Source organism: Trachypithecus francoisi, unplaced genomic scaffold (genome assembly GCF_009764315.1).
Source record: "Trachypithecus francoisi isolate TF-2019V2 unplaced genomic scaffold, Tfra_2.0 Lachesis_group12, whole genome shotgun sequence".
NCBI lineage: Eukaryota > Metazoa > Chordata > Mammalia > Primates > Cercopithecidae > Trachypithecus > Trachypithecus francoisi.
Genome location: NW_022681457.1, coordinates 91,726,881 through 91,743,848, shown reverse-complemented (window position 1 = coordinate 91,743,848; position 16,968 = coordinate 91,726,881). Strand labels below are relative to the sequence as shown.

Genomic DNA, 16,968 nt, shown 5'->3' with positions numbered 1-16,968 from the left:
AAGAGCCGGGAGCAGTGGCTCACGCTTGTAATCCTAGCACTTTGGGAGGCCAAGACAGGCACATCACTTGAGGTCAGTTCAAAACCAGCCAGGCCAACATGGTGAAACTCTGGCTCTACTAAAAATACAAAAAAATTAGCCAGCCCTGGTGGCAGACACCTGTAATCCCAGCTACTTGGGAGGTTGAGGTAGGAGAATTGCTTGAACCCAGGAGGTGGAGGTTGCAGTGAGCCGAGATAGCGCCACTGCACTCCAGCCTGGGTGACAGAGTGAGACTCTGTCTAAAAAAAAAAAAAAAAATGACAAGAATGAGATGCTATTTGACTTCAAATTCCTTGCTCTTCTTTCCATATCCCAATCCCATCTCACCACTTCAGTGGATGTCACCAAATAAAATCAATCCGTGTTGAAATGGCACTAAGCTTCATGGCTGGGATTAAACACGAGCAATTCTCAGAGTTTGACAAAGCTCTGAGAAGCATGAAAAGGGACCTTCAAGGGACAAATACCTTCCTGTGATTCTTCGGATCAGCAGAGAGTCTGGGATGCTGAATTCAATCACAGAGTCAAGCTTCTCTTTCCGCTTCTCCATGAGGTCATCGAGCTGTAAAACAATGTGTGGCCCACCTAAGCTACCAGAGCTTGGTCAGACTCATCTCCTTCAAAGGAATTAAGAGAAGACAAAGGGCAAGAGTGTGCTCTCATACAGAAGTAATATAAAAACTAAGCTTTCAGACTCATCTCCTTCAAAGGAATTAAGAGAAGACAAAGAGCAAGAGTGTGCTCTCATACAGAAGTAATATAAAAACTAAGCTACCCACCATTTCTGCCTGCCTCACAGTCCGAGGGAAGCCATCCAGAAGAAAACCATTTTTGCACAAGGGGGTCTCCAAATTCTTCTCAATGAGTTCCACTACCATTTCATCACTCACCTGGAAGTTAGGAACAAAATAGCCTTGGGTTTAAATCCATTACCTAGGTGAATGACATTAGCCGAACTCCATAGCCAAAAGTTTGTGTATATAACCTTATTACTAAACAGCAAGTTTTCTTGAACCCAAAGAAGCAAAAATAAGAGCAAATGTGAAATGGCTCCATTTGGAAGATCCAGTTTCACGACTTTATCTCTGTGGTTGCCAAATGCACATTCTCGTCTCTTGAAATTCCCCTGTATCCCAAAAAATCTGGGTGAGGGAAGACAGATTCCATTACTTGTTACCTCACCAGGAGAGCTTTGTATCTCAGGTCCTGAAGGCCCCTCCTGCCACTAGAGTCCAGAGTCCAAACTGTCAGATAACAGTTCATCAGCAATCAGTGATCCTCAACGCACAAGAAATGTGAGGACAAATGGCTGAGAGACCACCTGAGAGAGTGCCAGGAGAGAATGGGGCTGACCAAAACACAGGCATCAGCTTTCCCTGTTTCACAGCTGTCATTAGGCTAATAGTAACGAGACTGATGTATGTACTTGGTTACACATCTGGACCATCCTGGACATGAGGAAAAACAGAAGTTCATTGAATTGGCAAGATTGGGTCAGAACCAAGGAACTAAGGAGCCAAGCCAACACTCTTCCCTCACTTTTTTTTTTTTTTTTTTTTTTGAGACAGTCTCATTCTGTTGCCCAGGCTGGAGTACAGTGGAACAATATCCCCTCACTGCAACCTCCGCCTTCCAGGTTCAGATGATTCACGTGCCTCAGCCTCCCAAGCAGCAGGGACTACAGGTGCGCAGGACCATGCCCAGCTAATTTTTTGTACTTTTAATAGAGACGGGGTTTCATCATGTTGGCCAGGCTGGTCTCGAACTCCTGACCTCAAGTGATCTGCTTGCCTCAGTCTCCCAAAGTGTTAGGATTACAGGAGTGAGCCACTGCATCCAGCCCAAAGCCAACATACTTCTGAGTCTCTCTAAAACCCCCAATGAGGACCTCTCCCAGTTTTTAGAAACTGGTTTTTCTTTTCTTTTTTTTTGAGATGGAGTCTCGCTCTGTCACCCAGGCTGGAGTGCAGTGGCACGATCTTGGCTCACTGCAAGCTCCGCCTGCCGGGTTCACTCCATTCTCCTGCCTCAGCCTCCCGAGTAGCTGGGATTACAGGCGCCTGCCACCACGCCCGGCTAATATTTTTGTATTTTTAGTAGAGACAGTGTTTCATCGTGTTAGCCAGGATGGTCTTGATCTCTTGACCTCGTGATCCACCCGCCTCGGCCTCCCAAAGTGCTGGGATTACAGGCGTGAGCCACTGCGCCCGGCAGAAACTAGTTTTTCTCTTGGGCTGTTATAGAAAGAAAAGTCTCCAGCCTGTAGTGAAGCCTGCCCATCTTGGCAGCTAATGGTCTTATTTATTGGTGCTAACTGTGAACTTGGGGACAAAGTACATGCTCTGCAACTAAGTGAAGGTTGGAGATAAGCAATTTCATTGCCACATCTCAATTTTTTCTTAGTACAGAGTCTTCTGTCAAGACTCAAAGTCCAAAATATCTAGCTTTCTGGTTTGACTCAGAGATTCAGTTCCATGAAGGGAAAACTAGAGAAATGGGCAGGCAGGTGGGCAGGCAGAGGTATCATTTGATACGGCTACAGAATCTCAAAGCCTAACAGAAGGTAACTTGAGGATTAAAGCAAAGCCCAGTTCCTTCCCCAACTAACATTCTAAGATTAAAAAAAGACCAGAAGACCAAGCACAAAATGACATCTGAAGGTGATTCTCAGAGGCCAAGTTCCAGAATAACTCAGTTATAATTAATCTAGAGATCTTCTTTGATTAGTGCCAGAAAATAATAGATTGTATTTTTCCAATCAGGTCAACTGGCCTAAAGAAAGAGAAAATGTGGCTGGGCATGGCAGCTCACACCCGTAATCCCAGCACTTTGAGAGGCTGGGGCAGGAGGACTGCTCCCGGGTTAAGCTCAGTTTAAAACCAGTGTGGGCAACACAGTGAGCCCCGTCTCTACAACAACAACAAAAAGTAGCAGGGCATGGTGGTGTGTGCCTGTAGTTATAGCTACTCATCAGGCTGAAGTAGGAGGATCACTTGAGCCCAGGAGGTCGAGGTTGTAGTGAGCCATGATTGTGCCACTGCATACCAGCCTGGGTCTCAGAAAAAAAAAGAGAGAAAATGCAATTATGGTCCCCAAATAGAAAGGATTACCTTTGTCACAACTGCGAAGGAATTGCTTTGGTACAGAAACAGAACATAGAGCCACAAAGCAGGTTAAAAAACACTTCTGTGACTTCCTAAATCCTCTCTTGAATACATCTCTGAGTTCTGGCCTAGGACAGCAGTTTCATTTCTGGCTCTAAAATTTGGGTATATAACAAAATACATCAGCACAGAAAAACTTCAAGAATACTACGAATGAGTGCCATAAATTCAGAACAAAGTAACTTGCACTCTAAAAAGTCTTATAAGGCCAAGTGCGGTGGCTCACGCCTATAATCCCAGCACTTTGGGAGGCCAGGGCAGGTGGATCACCCGAGGTTAGGAGTTTGAGACCAGCCTGGCCAACTTGGTGAAACCCCATCTCTACTAAAAATACAAAAATATTAGCCGGGCGTGGTGGCAGGCGCCTGTAGTCCCAGCTACTCAGGAGGCTGAGGCAGGAGAATGGAGTGAACCCGGGAGGCGGGGGTTGCAGTGAGCCACGATTGCGCCACTGCACTCCAGCCTGGGTGACAGAGTGAGATTTTGTCTCAAAAAAAAAAAAAATTCCTATAATCTGCCACTTTGTTAAAACACCCTCTAGCACATGGTTGTCCAAGAGAATTTTGTTTGATGATGGAAAGTTCTGTATCAGTGAAGGCTGGTAAATACTTGAAATATGGCTAGTGCAACTGAGGAATTGATTTTTACATTAATTAAATTTAAATTAATCTAAATAGCCACCTGTGGTTGGTGGCTACCATATTGGACAGTGCATATCCAGATTCTGAGGAATATCAACACTCATTGATACCACCAAACCTACCAGTTTCCCAGCATCCATAGTTGCCTTCAGCTTTTTTCCTAGCTCTGAGCCAGAAGCCACCATGGCCCTCAGCATGTCCCCAGTAGCCAAATGGCAGACACAGAAGTTTTCAGCCAATCTGGGTGCCTATGGAGAGGAAGACAAAAACCAATATTCAGTTACATTACAGGCTGTGGAGTCAGACTACCTAGGTGTGAACCTGGCCCTGCAACTTACTGGCTATGTAAACTTGGGCAAATGTCTACTTCCTTACCTGTAATGGGGATAAAAGCACCTTATGTTACATTCTAACATACAATGATTATAGGGTTATGGTAAGAATTACATTAAATAATATATGTAAAGCACTTGAAACAGTACAACTAGCACACAGGAAGCAGTCATAAATATTAGCTATTATCACTATTTCCACTCAACACACTAGTGACAAGTAAGTTTCAGTTTCCCCATTATAAATGGGAAGACTTGCCAGGCACGGTGGCTCACGCCTATAACCCCAGCACTGGGAGGCTGAGGTGGGTGGATCACGAGGTCAGAAGTTCGAGACCAGCCTGACCAACATGGTGAAACCCCGTCTCTACTAAAAATACACAAATTAGCTGGGTGTGGTGGTGTGTGTCTGGAATTACAGCTACTCAGGAGGCTGGTAGGAGAATTATTTGGATCCGGGAGGCAGAGGTTGCAGTGAGCCGAGATTGCACCACTGCACTCCAGCTCCAGCCTGCCGACAGTGAGACTCCGTCTCAAGGAAAAAAAAAAAAGGGCAGGGGGGTTGGTGCTGTGGCTCACGCCTGTAATCCCAGCACTTTGGGAGGCCAAGGTAGGTGGATCACCTGAGGTCGGGAGTTCAAGACCAGACTGGCCAAGATGGTGAAACCCCGTCTCTACTAAAAATACAAAAGTAGCCAGGCGCAGTGGCAGGCGCCTGTAATCCCAGCTACTTGGGAGGCTGAGGCAGGAGAATCGGTTGAACCTGGGCGGCAGAGGTTACAGTGAGGCAATATTGCGCCACTGCACTCCAGCCTGGGTGACAGAGTAAGACTCCATCTAAAAAAAAAAAAAAAAAAAAAAAAGGGAAGAATAAAAATAGTACCAACACTTCAAATGGTTGCTGTGAGGTTTAAATGAGATCATGTATATAATGTACTCGGCACATATAATGTACTCAGCACATAACGTGCTGAATAAACATTTGCAAAGGGATGAATGTGTAACTGCCATGTACTACAGTTACTGGGTCAGGGAGGCAACTAGGAGCTGTTTGCCCCCAGGCAGAACTGGGTTTCCACCTTCCCTGTCACTAAATAGCTGTATTATCTTGGCCACCTCACTTTTCAGTTTCCTTATCTGTTTAAAATGAAGGCAAAAAAGGCTCCATCTCAGAAGGTAGCTGTGAGGATTAGCTGAGATATATACAAAGAGTACTTGGCATATAATAAGCACTTACATACTAGTTTTAGGAGGCATTATAGCATTTTGGTCCAGAGTATAGGCTTGAGAGTTAAACTGCCTGGTTTTCAGACTCCATGTCCACTAACCATTACGTAAAATTGACTTAAGAAGTCACTTCACCTTTCTAAGTTTCAAATTTCCTCTAAGTAAAATGGAGATGGTAATAGTATCTATATCACTGGGTTGATGAGATTATATAGAATTCAGTATTTGCAGGCCCTGGCACATAGTAAGCACTCAGTGGGCACTGGCTGTTACCATAACCCCTGTCCTAATCCTACATTCATTCATACAGAAAGAAAACATTTACTAATGCCTTTTCCAAGAACCCTGTCAGGAGCCTGGGAAACAGATGAATAAAAGGCATAGACTATGTTCTTAAAGAGATTATATTTGGTGAACTATATATGAGAATGCAGAATTAGAACAGGGAGAGACCCTAGACAGCTCAACACTGGCTTTGCAGTGGGAAAAAAAGAATGCAGAATTCACAAGGAATAAAATCCGTTCAAGGAGCTCAATCTTAGCTTTTTCCATTCAATTGTTTTATAAACTAAGTAGGTTTAGATCCTGATTCAAACAAATCAGTTCACTGGGAGTTTTCTTTTCTTTTCTTTTCTTTTGAGACAGTTTCACTCTATCACCCAGGCTGGAGTGCAGTGGCACGATCATGGCTCACTGCAGCCACAAACTCCCTGGGCTCAGGTGATTCTCCTGCCTCAGCCTCCCAGTAGCTGGGATTGCAAGCACATGCCACATGCCTGGCTAATTTTTATATAATTGGGAGTTTTCTTAGGTGCATGCTTAGGTGCACACAATAAAAGGTACATAGATAGAGTTGGTTTCTGATTCACGGACTGATTCAGTAAAAGCAAAGAAATGATTTCGTAGTAAAATGGAATCTAGAGAGAAGGCATTAAAAACTGTGTACTTTGGGTCGGCCGTGGTGGCTCATGCCTGTAATCCCAGCACTTTGGGAGGCCAACGTGGGCGGATCACCTGAGGTCAGGAGTTCGAGTCTAGCCTGGCCAACATGGTGAAATCCCATCTCTATTAAAAATACAAAAATCAGCTGGGCGTCCTGGCATGTGCCTGTAATCCCAGCTACTTGGGAGGCTGAGGCAGGAGAACTGCTTGCACCCAGGAGGTGGAGGTTGCAGTGAGCCGAGATCCAGCCCGGGTAAAGAAGCAAGACTATGTCTCAAAAAAACAACAACAAAAAAACCCAAAACAACACCAAAATTCTGTACTTTGCAAAACTAGTGAATGTCAGGAGCCCTGACAATGAAAACCCAGGCTGGCACTGTGGCCATATATCCAGGGAGTGCTTTCTGCCAATCCTTCTCATTGCTGTTGAAATTAACCTGGGTAAACAATTTGGAGGTCAGGCTTGCTCAAGTGGAAAGGCTGCCCAAAACACAAGAGAAGAGCTGTTAGCACAGAACTTGTTCTATTTTTGTCACTTCCAAACTGCAGGACTCATGCACTGTTCCAGGTGATTGGATTCTACAGCTGGATGAAAGAACACACACCAATAGGGAAGAAAACTAATTCCTGGCTGGGCACAGTGGCTCACGCCTGTAATCCCAGCACTTTGGGAGGCTGAGGCAGGTGGATCACCTGAGGTCGGGAGTTCAAGACCAGCCTGGCCAAGATGGTGAAACCCCGTCTCTACTAAAAATACAAAAATTAGCCGAGTGTGGTGGTGGGCACTTGTAATCCCAGCTACTCAGGAGGCCGTGGCAGAGAATTGCTTGAATCCATGCGATGGAGGTTGCAGTGAGTTGAGATCATGCCACTGTACTCCAGCCTGGGTGACAGAGTGAGACTCCGTCTCAAAAAAAAAAAAAAAAAAAAAAAAAGAAAAGAAAAGAAAACTAATTCTTTCATTTCCTGCTTGCTGCCTGGGAGTCAGTGTGGTAGGCTGTAAAGAGCATGTATGGGTTTCGAAGTCAGACAGATATTTATACTTGATTCCTAGCTAAGGCACTCAGTAGCTGTGTGATCTTGGGCTCAGTACTTAACTTCTCAGAGTGTCAGTTTCCTCATCAGTTGAATGGGGATAATGACTACTTCACAGGGTTTTTATGAGGATAAATGAAATAAAGTACCAAAAACATCAGACATGCAGTAGGCATTCAATAAATAAAAGGTTCCCTTCCATGGTCTTTCTTCTTTGCATTACTCTTTATTTACAGACAGCAGAAACTTAATGAAATAACTTTATTATAGTGCCCTCACACTTTAAACTTATGCTTTAGAGTAGCCATTCACAGATTCTAAATCACTGGAGGAATGCTGTTAAAATGCAGATTCCGGCCAGGCACAGTGACTCACGCCTGTAATCCCAGCACTCTGGGAGGCTGAAGCAGGCGGATCATCTGAGGTTGGGAGTTCAAGATCAGCATGACCAACATGGAGAAATCCCGTCTCTACTAAAAATACAAAATTAGCAGGGCGTGGTGGCACATTCCTGTAATCCCAGTTACTAGGGAGGCTGAGGCAGAACTGCTTGAACCCGGGAGGCGGAGGTTGTGGTGAGCTGAGATTGAGATCGGGTCATTGCACTCCAGCCTGGGCAACAAAAGTGAAACTTGCCTTAAAAAAAAAAAAAAATGCAGACTCTGGTTCAATAGGGTACAGCCTAAGTACCTGCATTTTAAGCAAACTTCCCAGCTTGGATGAGTGGCTAGGCTCTAAACTACACTTTGAAGAGTAGGGGTCTGAAGTTCACACTCAGTCACAGTCTATTGCTATGAGTCAAAGACTGTTGCTGAGCCCAAGAAACAGGTTCAGCACCTCTATGAAAACTCTGTGTGGGGTGGAGGACTCTGGGGTAATTGATGGGAATACTAAAACCACTAGAGAGAAAGCATGGTGGGCTGAGTGGTTCTCAAATTTCAGTGTATTATCAATCATCTGGGGCATTTGCTAGGCCCACCTTTAAAGTTTATGATTGAGTGGCTCTCAAGCAGCACCTCAGGTTCTGATGCATATACAGTTTATGAAGCCCTGATGTAGTGGCAGAGACTGAGTTTTGTAGTGGTACAGATCTGGGTTAGGAAACGGGCTCTACCGTTTATTCACTGTGTCATCCTGAACAAATTACATTACCTTTCCTAAGGTCTCGTTTTCTTTATCCATAGAGCAGAAAACAGTGTCTATCTGCAGAACTGTTGAGGGGATTTAATAAGATTATATATGCAAAAACATCCAGCATAGGCCTGACAATTAGGAAATAAAGGAAAACTATCAGTCCTAGAGATTTGGTTTAATCCCAAATTCACCTGTCTTCTCACCTTGCAACCATCATCTTTTCCTTAGGTTTTTTTTAGAAATGATGTCTTGTTATATTGCCCAGGGTAGAGCACAGTGGCTTCACAAGTGTTAGCTCACTACACATCAGCATGGGATTTTTGGCCTGCTCTTTTTCTGACCTGGGCCGATTCACCTCTCCTTAGGCAACCTAGTGGTCTCCTGCTCCTGGGAGGTAAACATATTGATGGTGAACTTTTTGTTTTTTTTGAGATAGGGTCTCACTCTATTGCCTATTGCCCAGGCTAGAGTGCAGTGGCATGTTCATAGTTCACTGTGGCCTCAAACTCCTGGACTCAAGCAATTTTCCTGCTTTAGTCTCCCAGGTAGCTGGGACTACAGGCATGCAGTACCATGCCCGGCTAATTACTGTATTTTTTGTAGAGATGGGGTTTCGTCATGTTGTCCAGGCTGGTCTACAACTCCTGAGCTCAAGCGAGCTAGCTGCCTGCCTCAGCCTCCCAAAGTGCTGGAATTATAGGCGCAAGCCACCGTACCCGGCCTGATGCTGAATTTAGTGCAGATACCTGATCAGCATAGCACACTACAGCCCCAAACTCCTGTGCCCAAGCAATCCTCCCACCACAGCTTCTGGAGTAGTTGGGACTATAGGCGCATACCACTGTGCCTGGCACAATCACCTTTGTGCCTCCAGTCTTTGTCACTCCTGCTCTCAATGTTCCCACACATGCAGCTAGAATCGGAGGATGAACGGGAGACCTTCAGCAAACTGTAGTTCTTGTTCTATCCCTGAACTAACCCAACATTCATCAAAGTCACTCATCTGATATCTTAAAACACTGTTGGATATGCTAACCTACCCCCCAACACATACACATTCCAAAACCTTCAACATCTCTGTGATACAATAGGGGAAGAGCCCAAATATCTTAGCCTGGCACTCAGCTGTCCTCCACAATCAACTTCTAAAACCTGCCAAGCCCTCCCAACTTACTTCCACAAGTGCCCTGTGTTTACGTACTGCACCACTGCAGACAAACTGCTCTTATGCATGGTTCCCAAATACATAGCATAAATGCCTCTCCAAGGACCTCAACTCAAGCTCCTCACTCCACAGGAATGCCCTCTCTGCTCCAATATTGGTCTAAACCTTTTCTGTAGTACACTTCTGAGTACATTTCTCCCATCGAAAGCCTAACTGGGCTGGAAGCAGTGGCTCACGTCTGTAATCCCAGCACTCTGGGAGGATCATTTGAGGCCAAAAGTTTGAGACCAGTCCAGGCAACACAGTCATACCCATTTCTACAATTTTCTTTTTAATTAGCTGGGCATGGTGGCAGGAACTTGTAGTCCAGCTACTTAGGAGGCTGAGGTGGGAGGACCGTTTGAGCCCAGGAGTTCGAGGCTTCAATGAACTATGACCGTGCCATTGCACTCCAGCCTGAGTGACAGAGTGAGACCCTGTCTCTTAAAACAAAAACACCTCCCCAACTACCCCTTCTCCCGCTGAGGAATCATATTAACATTAGCTAACTTTCAGCATCTGCCTGCCAAGCAATTTTCCATGCACTGTTTTACGGTACTTAGTATGCATAATACATAACAAACCCATGAGGTAGAAACTATTTTTAACTGCATTTTACAGATGAAATTCAGGGACTAAGTTGCCCAAGATCACAGAGCTAGTAAAAGAACTGGCAACAGGCCAGATCACCAAGCCCTAGCTCTTAGCCATGACACTATAAGGCTTTAAGACAAACAACCCACAGAGCCTTAGTGGCTATCCTCCTGGAAGGGAGCACAAGGAGGACTTCAAAGTGCTGGCAATATTCTGTTTCTTGATAACGGGTGTAAGCTACACAAATATGTTCACATTGTAAAATAAATCAAGCTGTTCACTTATGATATTTGCACCTTTTTCTAGGTATCTTATAGCTTAAGTTTTTTGTTTTTTGTTTTTCTAATCCCAGAAACCTGTGTTTGCATTTCAGCTGTCTCTTAACTTATTGGAGAAATCATTACCAGCCTCACTGGGTGAATAGGAGGATGAACGGGAGACCTTCAGCAAATTGTAGTTCTTGTTCTATTCCTGAACTAACCCAACATTCATCAAAGTCACTCATCTGATGCTTCCCACCCGGCACCCTGCAGTTGTATGTATTTTTCCATTCATATTCATTTCTGCCTCTGCATCTAGATTACACAGCAACAATGTAAAGTAATGACTACTCAAGAGTCAGATAGACATGAGTTCAAATCCTACCTTTGCTACTTACTACATGTGTGTCCTGGGGCAAGATACAGCCTCTGAGCCTCAGTTTCTCTGTCAGTAAAAAGGATCTCTCTCTCCTAGTGTTATAGGATTAAATGAGATGATGCATGTCGAATCTTTTTTTTTTTTTGAGACGGAGTCTTGCTCTGTCGCCCAGGCTGGAGTGCAGTGGCTGGATCTCAGCTCACTGCAAGCTCCGCCTCCCGGGTTTACGCCATTCTCCTGCCTCAGCCTCCCGAGTAGCTGGGACTACAGGTGCCCGCCACCTCGCCCGGCTAGTTTTTTGTAGTTTTTAGTAGACACGGGGTTTCACCGGGTTAGCCAGGATGGTCTCGATCTCCTGACCTCGTGATCCGCCCGTCTCGGCCTCCCAAAGTACTGGGATTACAGGCTTGAGCCACCGCGCCCGGCCTGCATGTCGAATCTTTAGCTTGGGGGCCTGTCACATAACTGAGCAATGGGTGACTATGTTGAAATTATTACACCCTCCTGACATGCATAGGGTAGGAGAAAAATCTAACCTGGGGCAGTAGATAGCAGCAGAAAGAGCAGGAGCTTTGGAGTCATTCAGATGCAAGCTCTGTAAATTACTTGCTATGTAGCCTAGAGAACAAGCCATTCAAACTTCAGTTTCTCCAACTGTAAAAGGGGAAATAAGAGTGTGGGTCTCAGAGTTGTTGCGAGTATCACTGCAATGACATAACGGATGCGTCTGACCCATAAGACTGCCTAAGCGTGCCTGGCCTCGAAGAATTGGGCATAAGTATGACACATGGAAGAAATGAGGAGGTGCTGGCAAAAAAAAAAAAAAACAAGAAACATACCTTTGGTTTTGACCACACCGAAGGAACATCCAACCCCAAAAGGGAGGCAAGGAAATAAAGTTATTTAAATAAAACAACAATCCTAGGTATTATAGATGTTTTAAAACATTACATTGATGCATAAGTGGGTAATTTTGAAATATTTAACCACTTTAGTTAAAAGTGAGGAGTTTTAAAAGGAAACTATTTCAGCCATGCAATATAAAGCATATAAAATACTGAGTTACGCAGGTATAACAAAGTATAGCAAGAAGAAAACAAACATTACTGAGCAGGCACTAGGCACTAACCCCAGGTTAGGGATTTTTCATGTAAGATTGCAAACATCTGCCAATGGGAGCCAAGCAGGCAATGCAACTGTATGAAGTGAGTCAAATGTAAGCAACAGGCAGTGAAGAGGACCGTGCAGGGGACAGGAAGACACACAGACCATCCAAAGCAGCAGTGCCACACAACTGCAAGTGACTGCTGCCACACTGGAATGGAGGCATCACTGCCAGGTCTTCTGGTTTCTCAAGAGAAACTGGAGCTCTGGATTTTTAAGAGAAATTGCATAACTGAAAACGCTCTGTGGTCAACTTACTATTTTGAAAGCTGACAAAGAGAATAAATCAAGCATTTATCCTGACTTTTCTATACCAACCACATCACAGGGTAACCAAACAGTAGATGAGGGGAAGTTTCTGTTTATAGAAATATTTCAGCTAATAAATGATGAGGGAACAATAAAATTAGAATACCACCATTTCACCATCCATAATGAATTACTGAACCTAGACACTGAACAGCATGACTATAAACACCACAGAGACAAGCAAATACCATGTGCCTCCTCAGGGAGAGCACAGCACCCACCATCTGTGAAGTAGTTGGGCCAAAAAATTGAACCTGAATTGAATTAAGTATATAGTAATTAAGTATAAACCACCAATTTACAGGAAATAGAGAGGGCAGAGGAAGATGTTAAGTACACCAGAGAAACACAACTGAAAATTTCCAGACAGTGGTATAATACACCCAGGAAAAATAATCCCATTTCTTTGGCAAAACCATAAGAAAAAAGAGAGAAGGGGAACTTATAAATTAAAAGAAAGGATGGGCACAGTGGCACATGCCTGTAGTCCCCGCTACTTGGGTGGCTGAGGGAGGAGCCCAGTAGTTCATGACCAGCCTGAGCAACATGGCAGGACCACCATCTTTAAAACACTAGAAAAGTTAGCCAGGCATGGTGGCATGCACCTATAATCCCAGCTATTCAGGAAGCTGAGGGGGGAGGATTGAGGCTGCCATGAGCTATGATTGGGCCACTATACTCCAGCTTGGGCAACTGAGCAAGACCTTGTCTGTAAAAAAATAAATAAACAAAAGAAACGTAAAATTATCACATTGGTAACACAAAAGAAAATTTGAATAAAAATTGTTAATTTTTTAAAGGATATTATGCTTATGTTTTAAAAAATTATCTTTTAGCAATACATACTAAAATATTTACAAATGAAATGTTATGATGCCTGGGAGGTGCTTTATAATAATTTGTGAAGGGAGAATGGCTGGAGAAGCAATGACCACCAGTTAATGGTTGGGGCTGGGTAAGGGCTCATTATACCATTCTGTCTTCTTTTGTGTATTCAACATTCTTCATAATAAAAAGTTAAGGTGTATGGAATGTGTCTGCAGGCTACATATTATTGTGGGCTACCATTTGCAACCTCTGATTTATGATCTTTTTTTTGAGACAAGGTCTTACTCTGTTGCCCAGGCTGAAGCACAATGGTGAGATCTCAGCTCACTACAACCTCTGCCTCCAAGGCTCAAGTGATCCTCCCACCTCAGCCTCCTGAATATCTGGGACTACAGGCATGCACTACCATGCCTAGCTAATTTTTGCATTTTTTTGTAGAGATGGGGTTTCGCCACATTGCCCAGGCTTGAACTTTTTTTAAAACTCCACAAAAATACATACAACCACCAATATTCCTATTGTTCCAACTCTGGAAAGTGTACAGAGGTTAAATGACTTGTGTAAATCTTATCCTTTCAACTCCCAGCTCTAATCACATCTCCTCTATTTCTAAAAAGCCTTCTCTGACCAACTCTCACCATCATGCACCCTATTCAATCAACTCATTAATATAATGTCCTTCTAAACTTCCTGATAAATCATGTCTTACACTGAAATACATCCAAGTTGAAGGAGGGGAGGGGAGATGTGTTACTAAAAGGGAGTCAAAATTTACTGAGTACTTACTATACAACAGGTTGTCATCTAGCTTGTGGGTGCTTGATACACACACACACACACACACACATATATATATATATATAAAATAATCTTCCAGTATCGTTGTGAATGTTTAGTTGATGAGGACAAGAACTTTATCAGTCTTGCCCAATGCTTTATCTCCAATGTTAGGTGCTCATGAAATGTTGAATGAGCAAGGTAGGTATTATCCCCATTTTTCAGGTAAGAACACTGAGGCTCAGAAGTTACATAGCTTGCTAGATTATAAAACCCTTGTACCAGTACTATACTAGGACAGGTTGTTCATTCCATAATTACTGAAATTATTAACTTCAATATGAGTTAAGGAAAAAAAATCTCAGGGCACAGTGGCTTGTGCCTATAATCCCTGCACTTTGGGAGGCCAAGGCAGGAAGATCACTTGTGTCCAGGAGTTCAAGACCAGCCTGGGCAACATAGCAAGACCCTGTCTCTATAAAAAAATTGTTTAAAAATTAGCTGGGCGTGGTGGCATGTACCTGTAGTCCCAGCTACCTGGGAGGCTGAGGTGGGAGGATCGCTTGAGCTCACACCACTGCACTCCAACCTGGACAACAGAGGGAGACCCTGTCTCAAAAGAAAAGAAAAGAAAAAAGAAAAGAAAAAAACAACGAAGCATTTGAGCTACTCTGATTATATCTGATCACTCACAGCAAAAGTCTGCAGAGTCTAAGATTAAACATCCCGAAGCTGCAGATTACCCAATAAATTGAGTGTGGCAGCAACGGGAAAGAGATGTCAACAATGCTGAGGATAAAGGATAAAGGGATCAGGTACAGGTAAGCTCCAAAGAAGAATCATCTCAGTCTGTGGAGAGAAAAGAAAACTGTCTTTTCTGACCTAGTGCCCAGGTCACAGGAATGAATGAAGTGTTCCAGAACTTCTTTCCTTAACACCCACATTAATCTGTGACATTCATCCGCTTCCACTAACCCAAGAGACAAGTAATGTGCCACAGGGGGTACCAAGAATGAGTAAGATGGTCTGTTTGCCAAGATTTTTAAAACTTGGCAAGTGCTAGGAGGAGAAAAGCGGGCATAGGGCAGTCCCCAGATTCCCTTTCATTTGGGAGCTGACTTCCCTCTTTAGAGCCTAACAACAGGCAAGAGACAGAGGCTCAGGGCCCCAGGGGCAATGCCAGACCCCCAAGCAAGAAGGGGACATCCATAATCCAACCTATGGGCTTCCAAATCCTAAATGAGATCATCAATCCCAACCCTAACCTATGGCCCCATTTTGTCCCAGATCTAGAAGGGGCCCAGATGCCAAGTGAGGCCCCTGTGCCTGCTAGGGCAGACGGTAACTTTAGACTCTAACTCCATGGCTCCTGAGGTTTCAGGCTCATGAAACTCATTTCACTAACTTGGGAAAGCCACCTGACCTTTCTGGGCCTGTTTTTTAACCTGTTGATTGATAAAGTTAAACTTTCAAGTTTCCTATAAACAACAACAACAAACAACAACAATTTTTTTTTTTAAAAGGAAAAAAAAATTAAAAACCAAAGGGAAGGAAGATATAAACAAACAGAAATAATAAAATAAAAAATAAAAAAAATTCAAGTTCCTTCTCATCTAAAATCATTTGAGTCATCATCCCAAACTGCTTAGCCTCAGTAGCCTCAGGTCCTAACTCCAAGCCAGGTCCCACGAGCACTCCCACCCTTATTGTGGACACTACTCAAAGCGCGACTCATGGCTCTCCAGGCTATAAACCAGTTCTACACACTAACCTACAACTTTCAAACAGGGAGAGCCTTAGGTTTCCTCCCATCTCAATTCAACTGGCTCACACAGCACATGTCAGCTCTCCGCTCCACGTGTTGTAGATGCTCCTCCTTCCCTCCCCCTAAGTCATAAATCATTATCAAAATCTCCCGACCTCCAAGTGCCTGGAATGTAACCCTGATTCTGGACAATTCACCTCCAACTCGCAGAGAACCTGGGCCATAAAGCTAATTGCCTCCATTCAGCCTGTAATCTAGATGCCTCGGCCCAGGGCTCACTCTACCCCTCAAACCTTTCCAGTCTCCAGCCCCTTAGTGGAACTAATTGGCCCTTAGATTCCCTAACACAACACTTCAACACTGAATCCCTCGACCACTCCAATCCTAACTCAGACTGCCCCGACCTCCAATTTGGACCCTCCCCGAAATGCCTCACCAGAACCGAGACCCCGGCCACCGTTCCCCGCAGGCCTCAGTGCCCGGCCCGCTCCGGGCAGGTCTAGGGCTTCTGGATCTCCGGCCGCCTTGACCTTGGAGTTGGGCAGGCTCCGCCGCCAAGCCCATTCCTGCCGCTCACCTGGGTGCCTTTACCGGCCCCGGGAGGCCCCAGCAGCACAGCCCGGATGCCTTTAGGATACTCGGGTTCTGCCGCTGGCACGCTGGGAGCCATGTCCGCCGAAGTCTCACTGCTACCAGCTCGCACACCTCACAAGTCCAGTGCTTCCCAGGCCAACGCACGCACGCCACGCACGTCCCACTCGCCGCTCACACTGGCCCATCGCCGCGTCCGTCAGCCTGTTCCATCCGCCCCTGGGCACGACGGACACTTCATTTTACCAACTGCACGGCGATACTGAGGAAGTTTGCTTTTGATTGGACAGAATTGGTGCGTGTTAAGGAAAGGGCGGGCCAGCATGGACTGAGGGCGGTGGGTGTGCGGAGTGGGCGGGAAAACGCGAAGGAGGACAGGAGGTCTGGCGGAAAGGTATAGTTCGTCGTTTGACGGTTGATGACACCACCAACTCCATTGAAATCCTATTAAATTGCGCGTGGGAGTTTAAATGGGTAAAATTACTCTTAGAAGACAAATTGGCAATATGTTTCAAATACTCTTTGGTCCAGCAATTCCACTTCCACGAATTCAATGGATAAAATCAAGGATACGAGTAAA

General features: G+C 44.7%; 1 protein-coding gene across 6 annotated transcripts in view; it reads right to left on the bottom strand.

Annotated features, from left to right (window-relative positions):
* Window positions 1-16,617, bottom strand: part of AK2 (adenylate kinase 2) — a 28,506-nt gene extending 11,889 nt beyond the window's left edge. For 2 of the 6 annotated variants that reach the window (XM_033227222.1, XM_033227223.1), the window contains exons 1-4: window positions 16,375-16,617; window positions 3,970-4,095; window positions 822-932; window positions 510-604 (exon numbers count right to left, since the gene is read on the bottom strand). In XM_033227222.1, the coding sequence (XP_033083113.1) occupies window positions 510-604; window positions 822-932; window positions 3,970-4,095; window positions 16,375-16,467 (425 nt within the window). In that variant the 5' untranslated portion in view covers window positions 16,468-16,617. Of the gene's footprint in view, window positions 1-509; window positions 605-821; window positions 933-3,969; window positions 4,096-11,490; window positions 11,609-16,374 lie in introns of all 6 variants that reach the window. The other 4 variants (XR_004440974.1, XM_033227226.1, XM_033227224.1 and 1 more) reach the window with 3 other exon arrangements.
* Window positions 16,618-16,968: the final 351 nt, after the last annotated feature.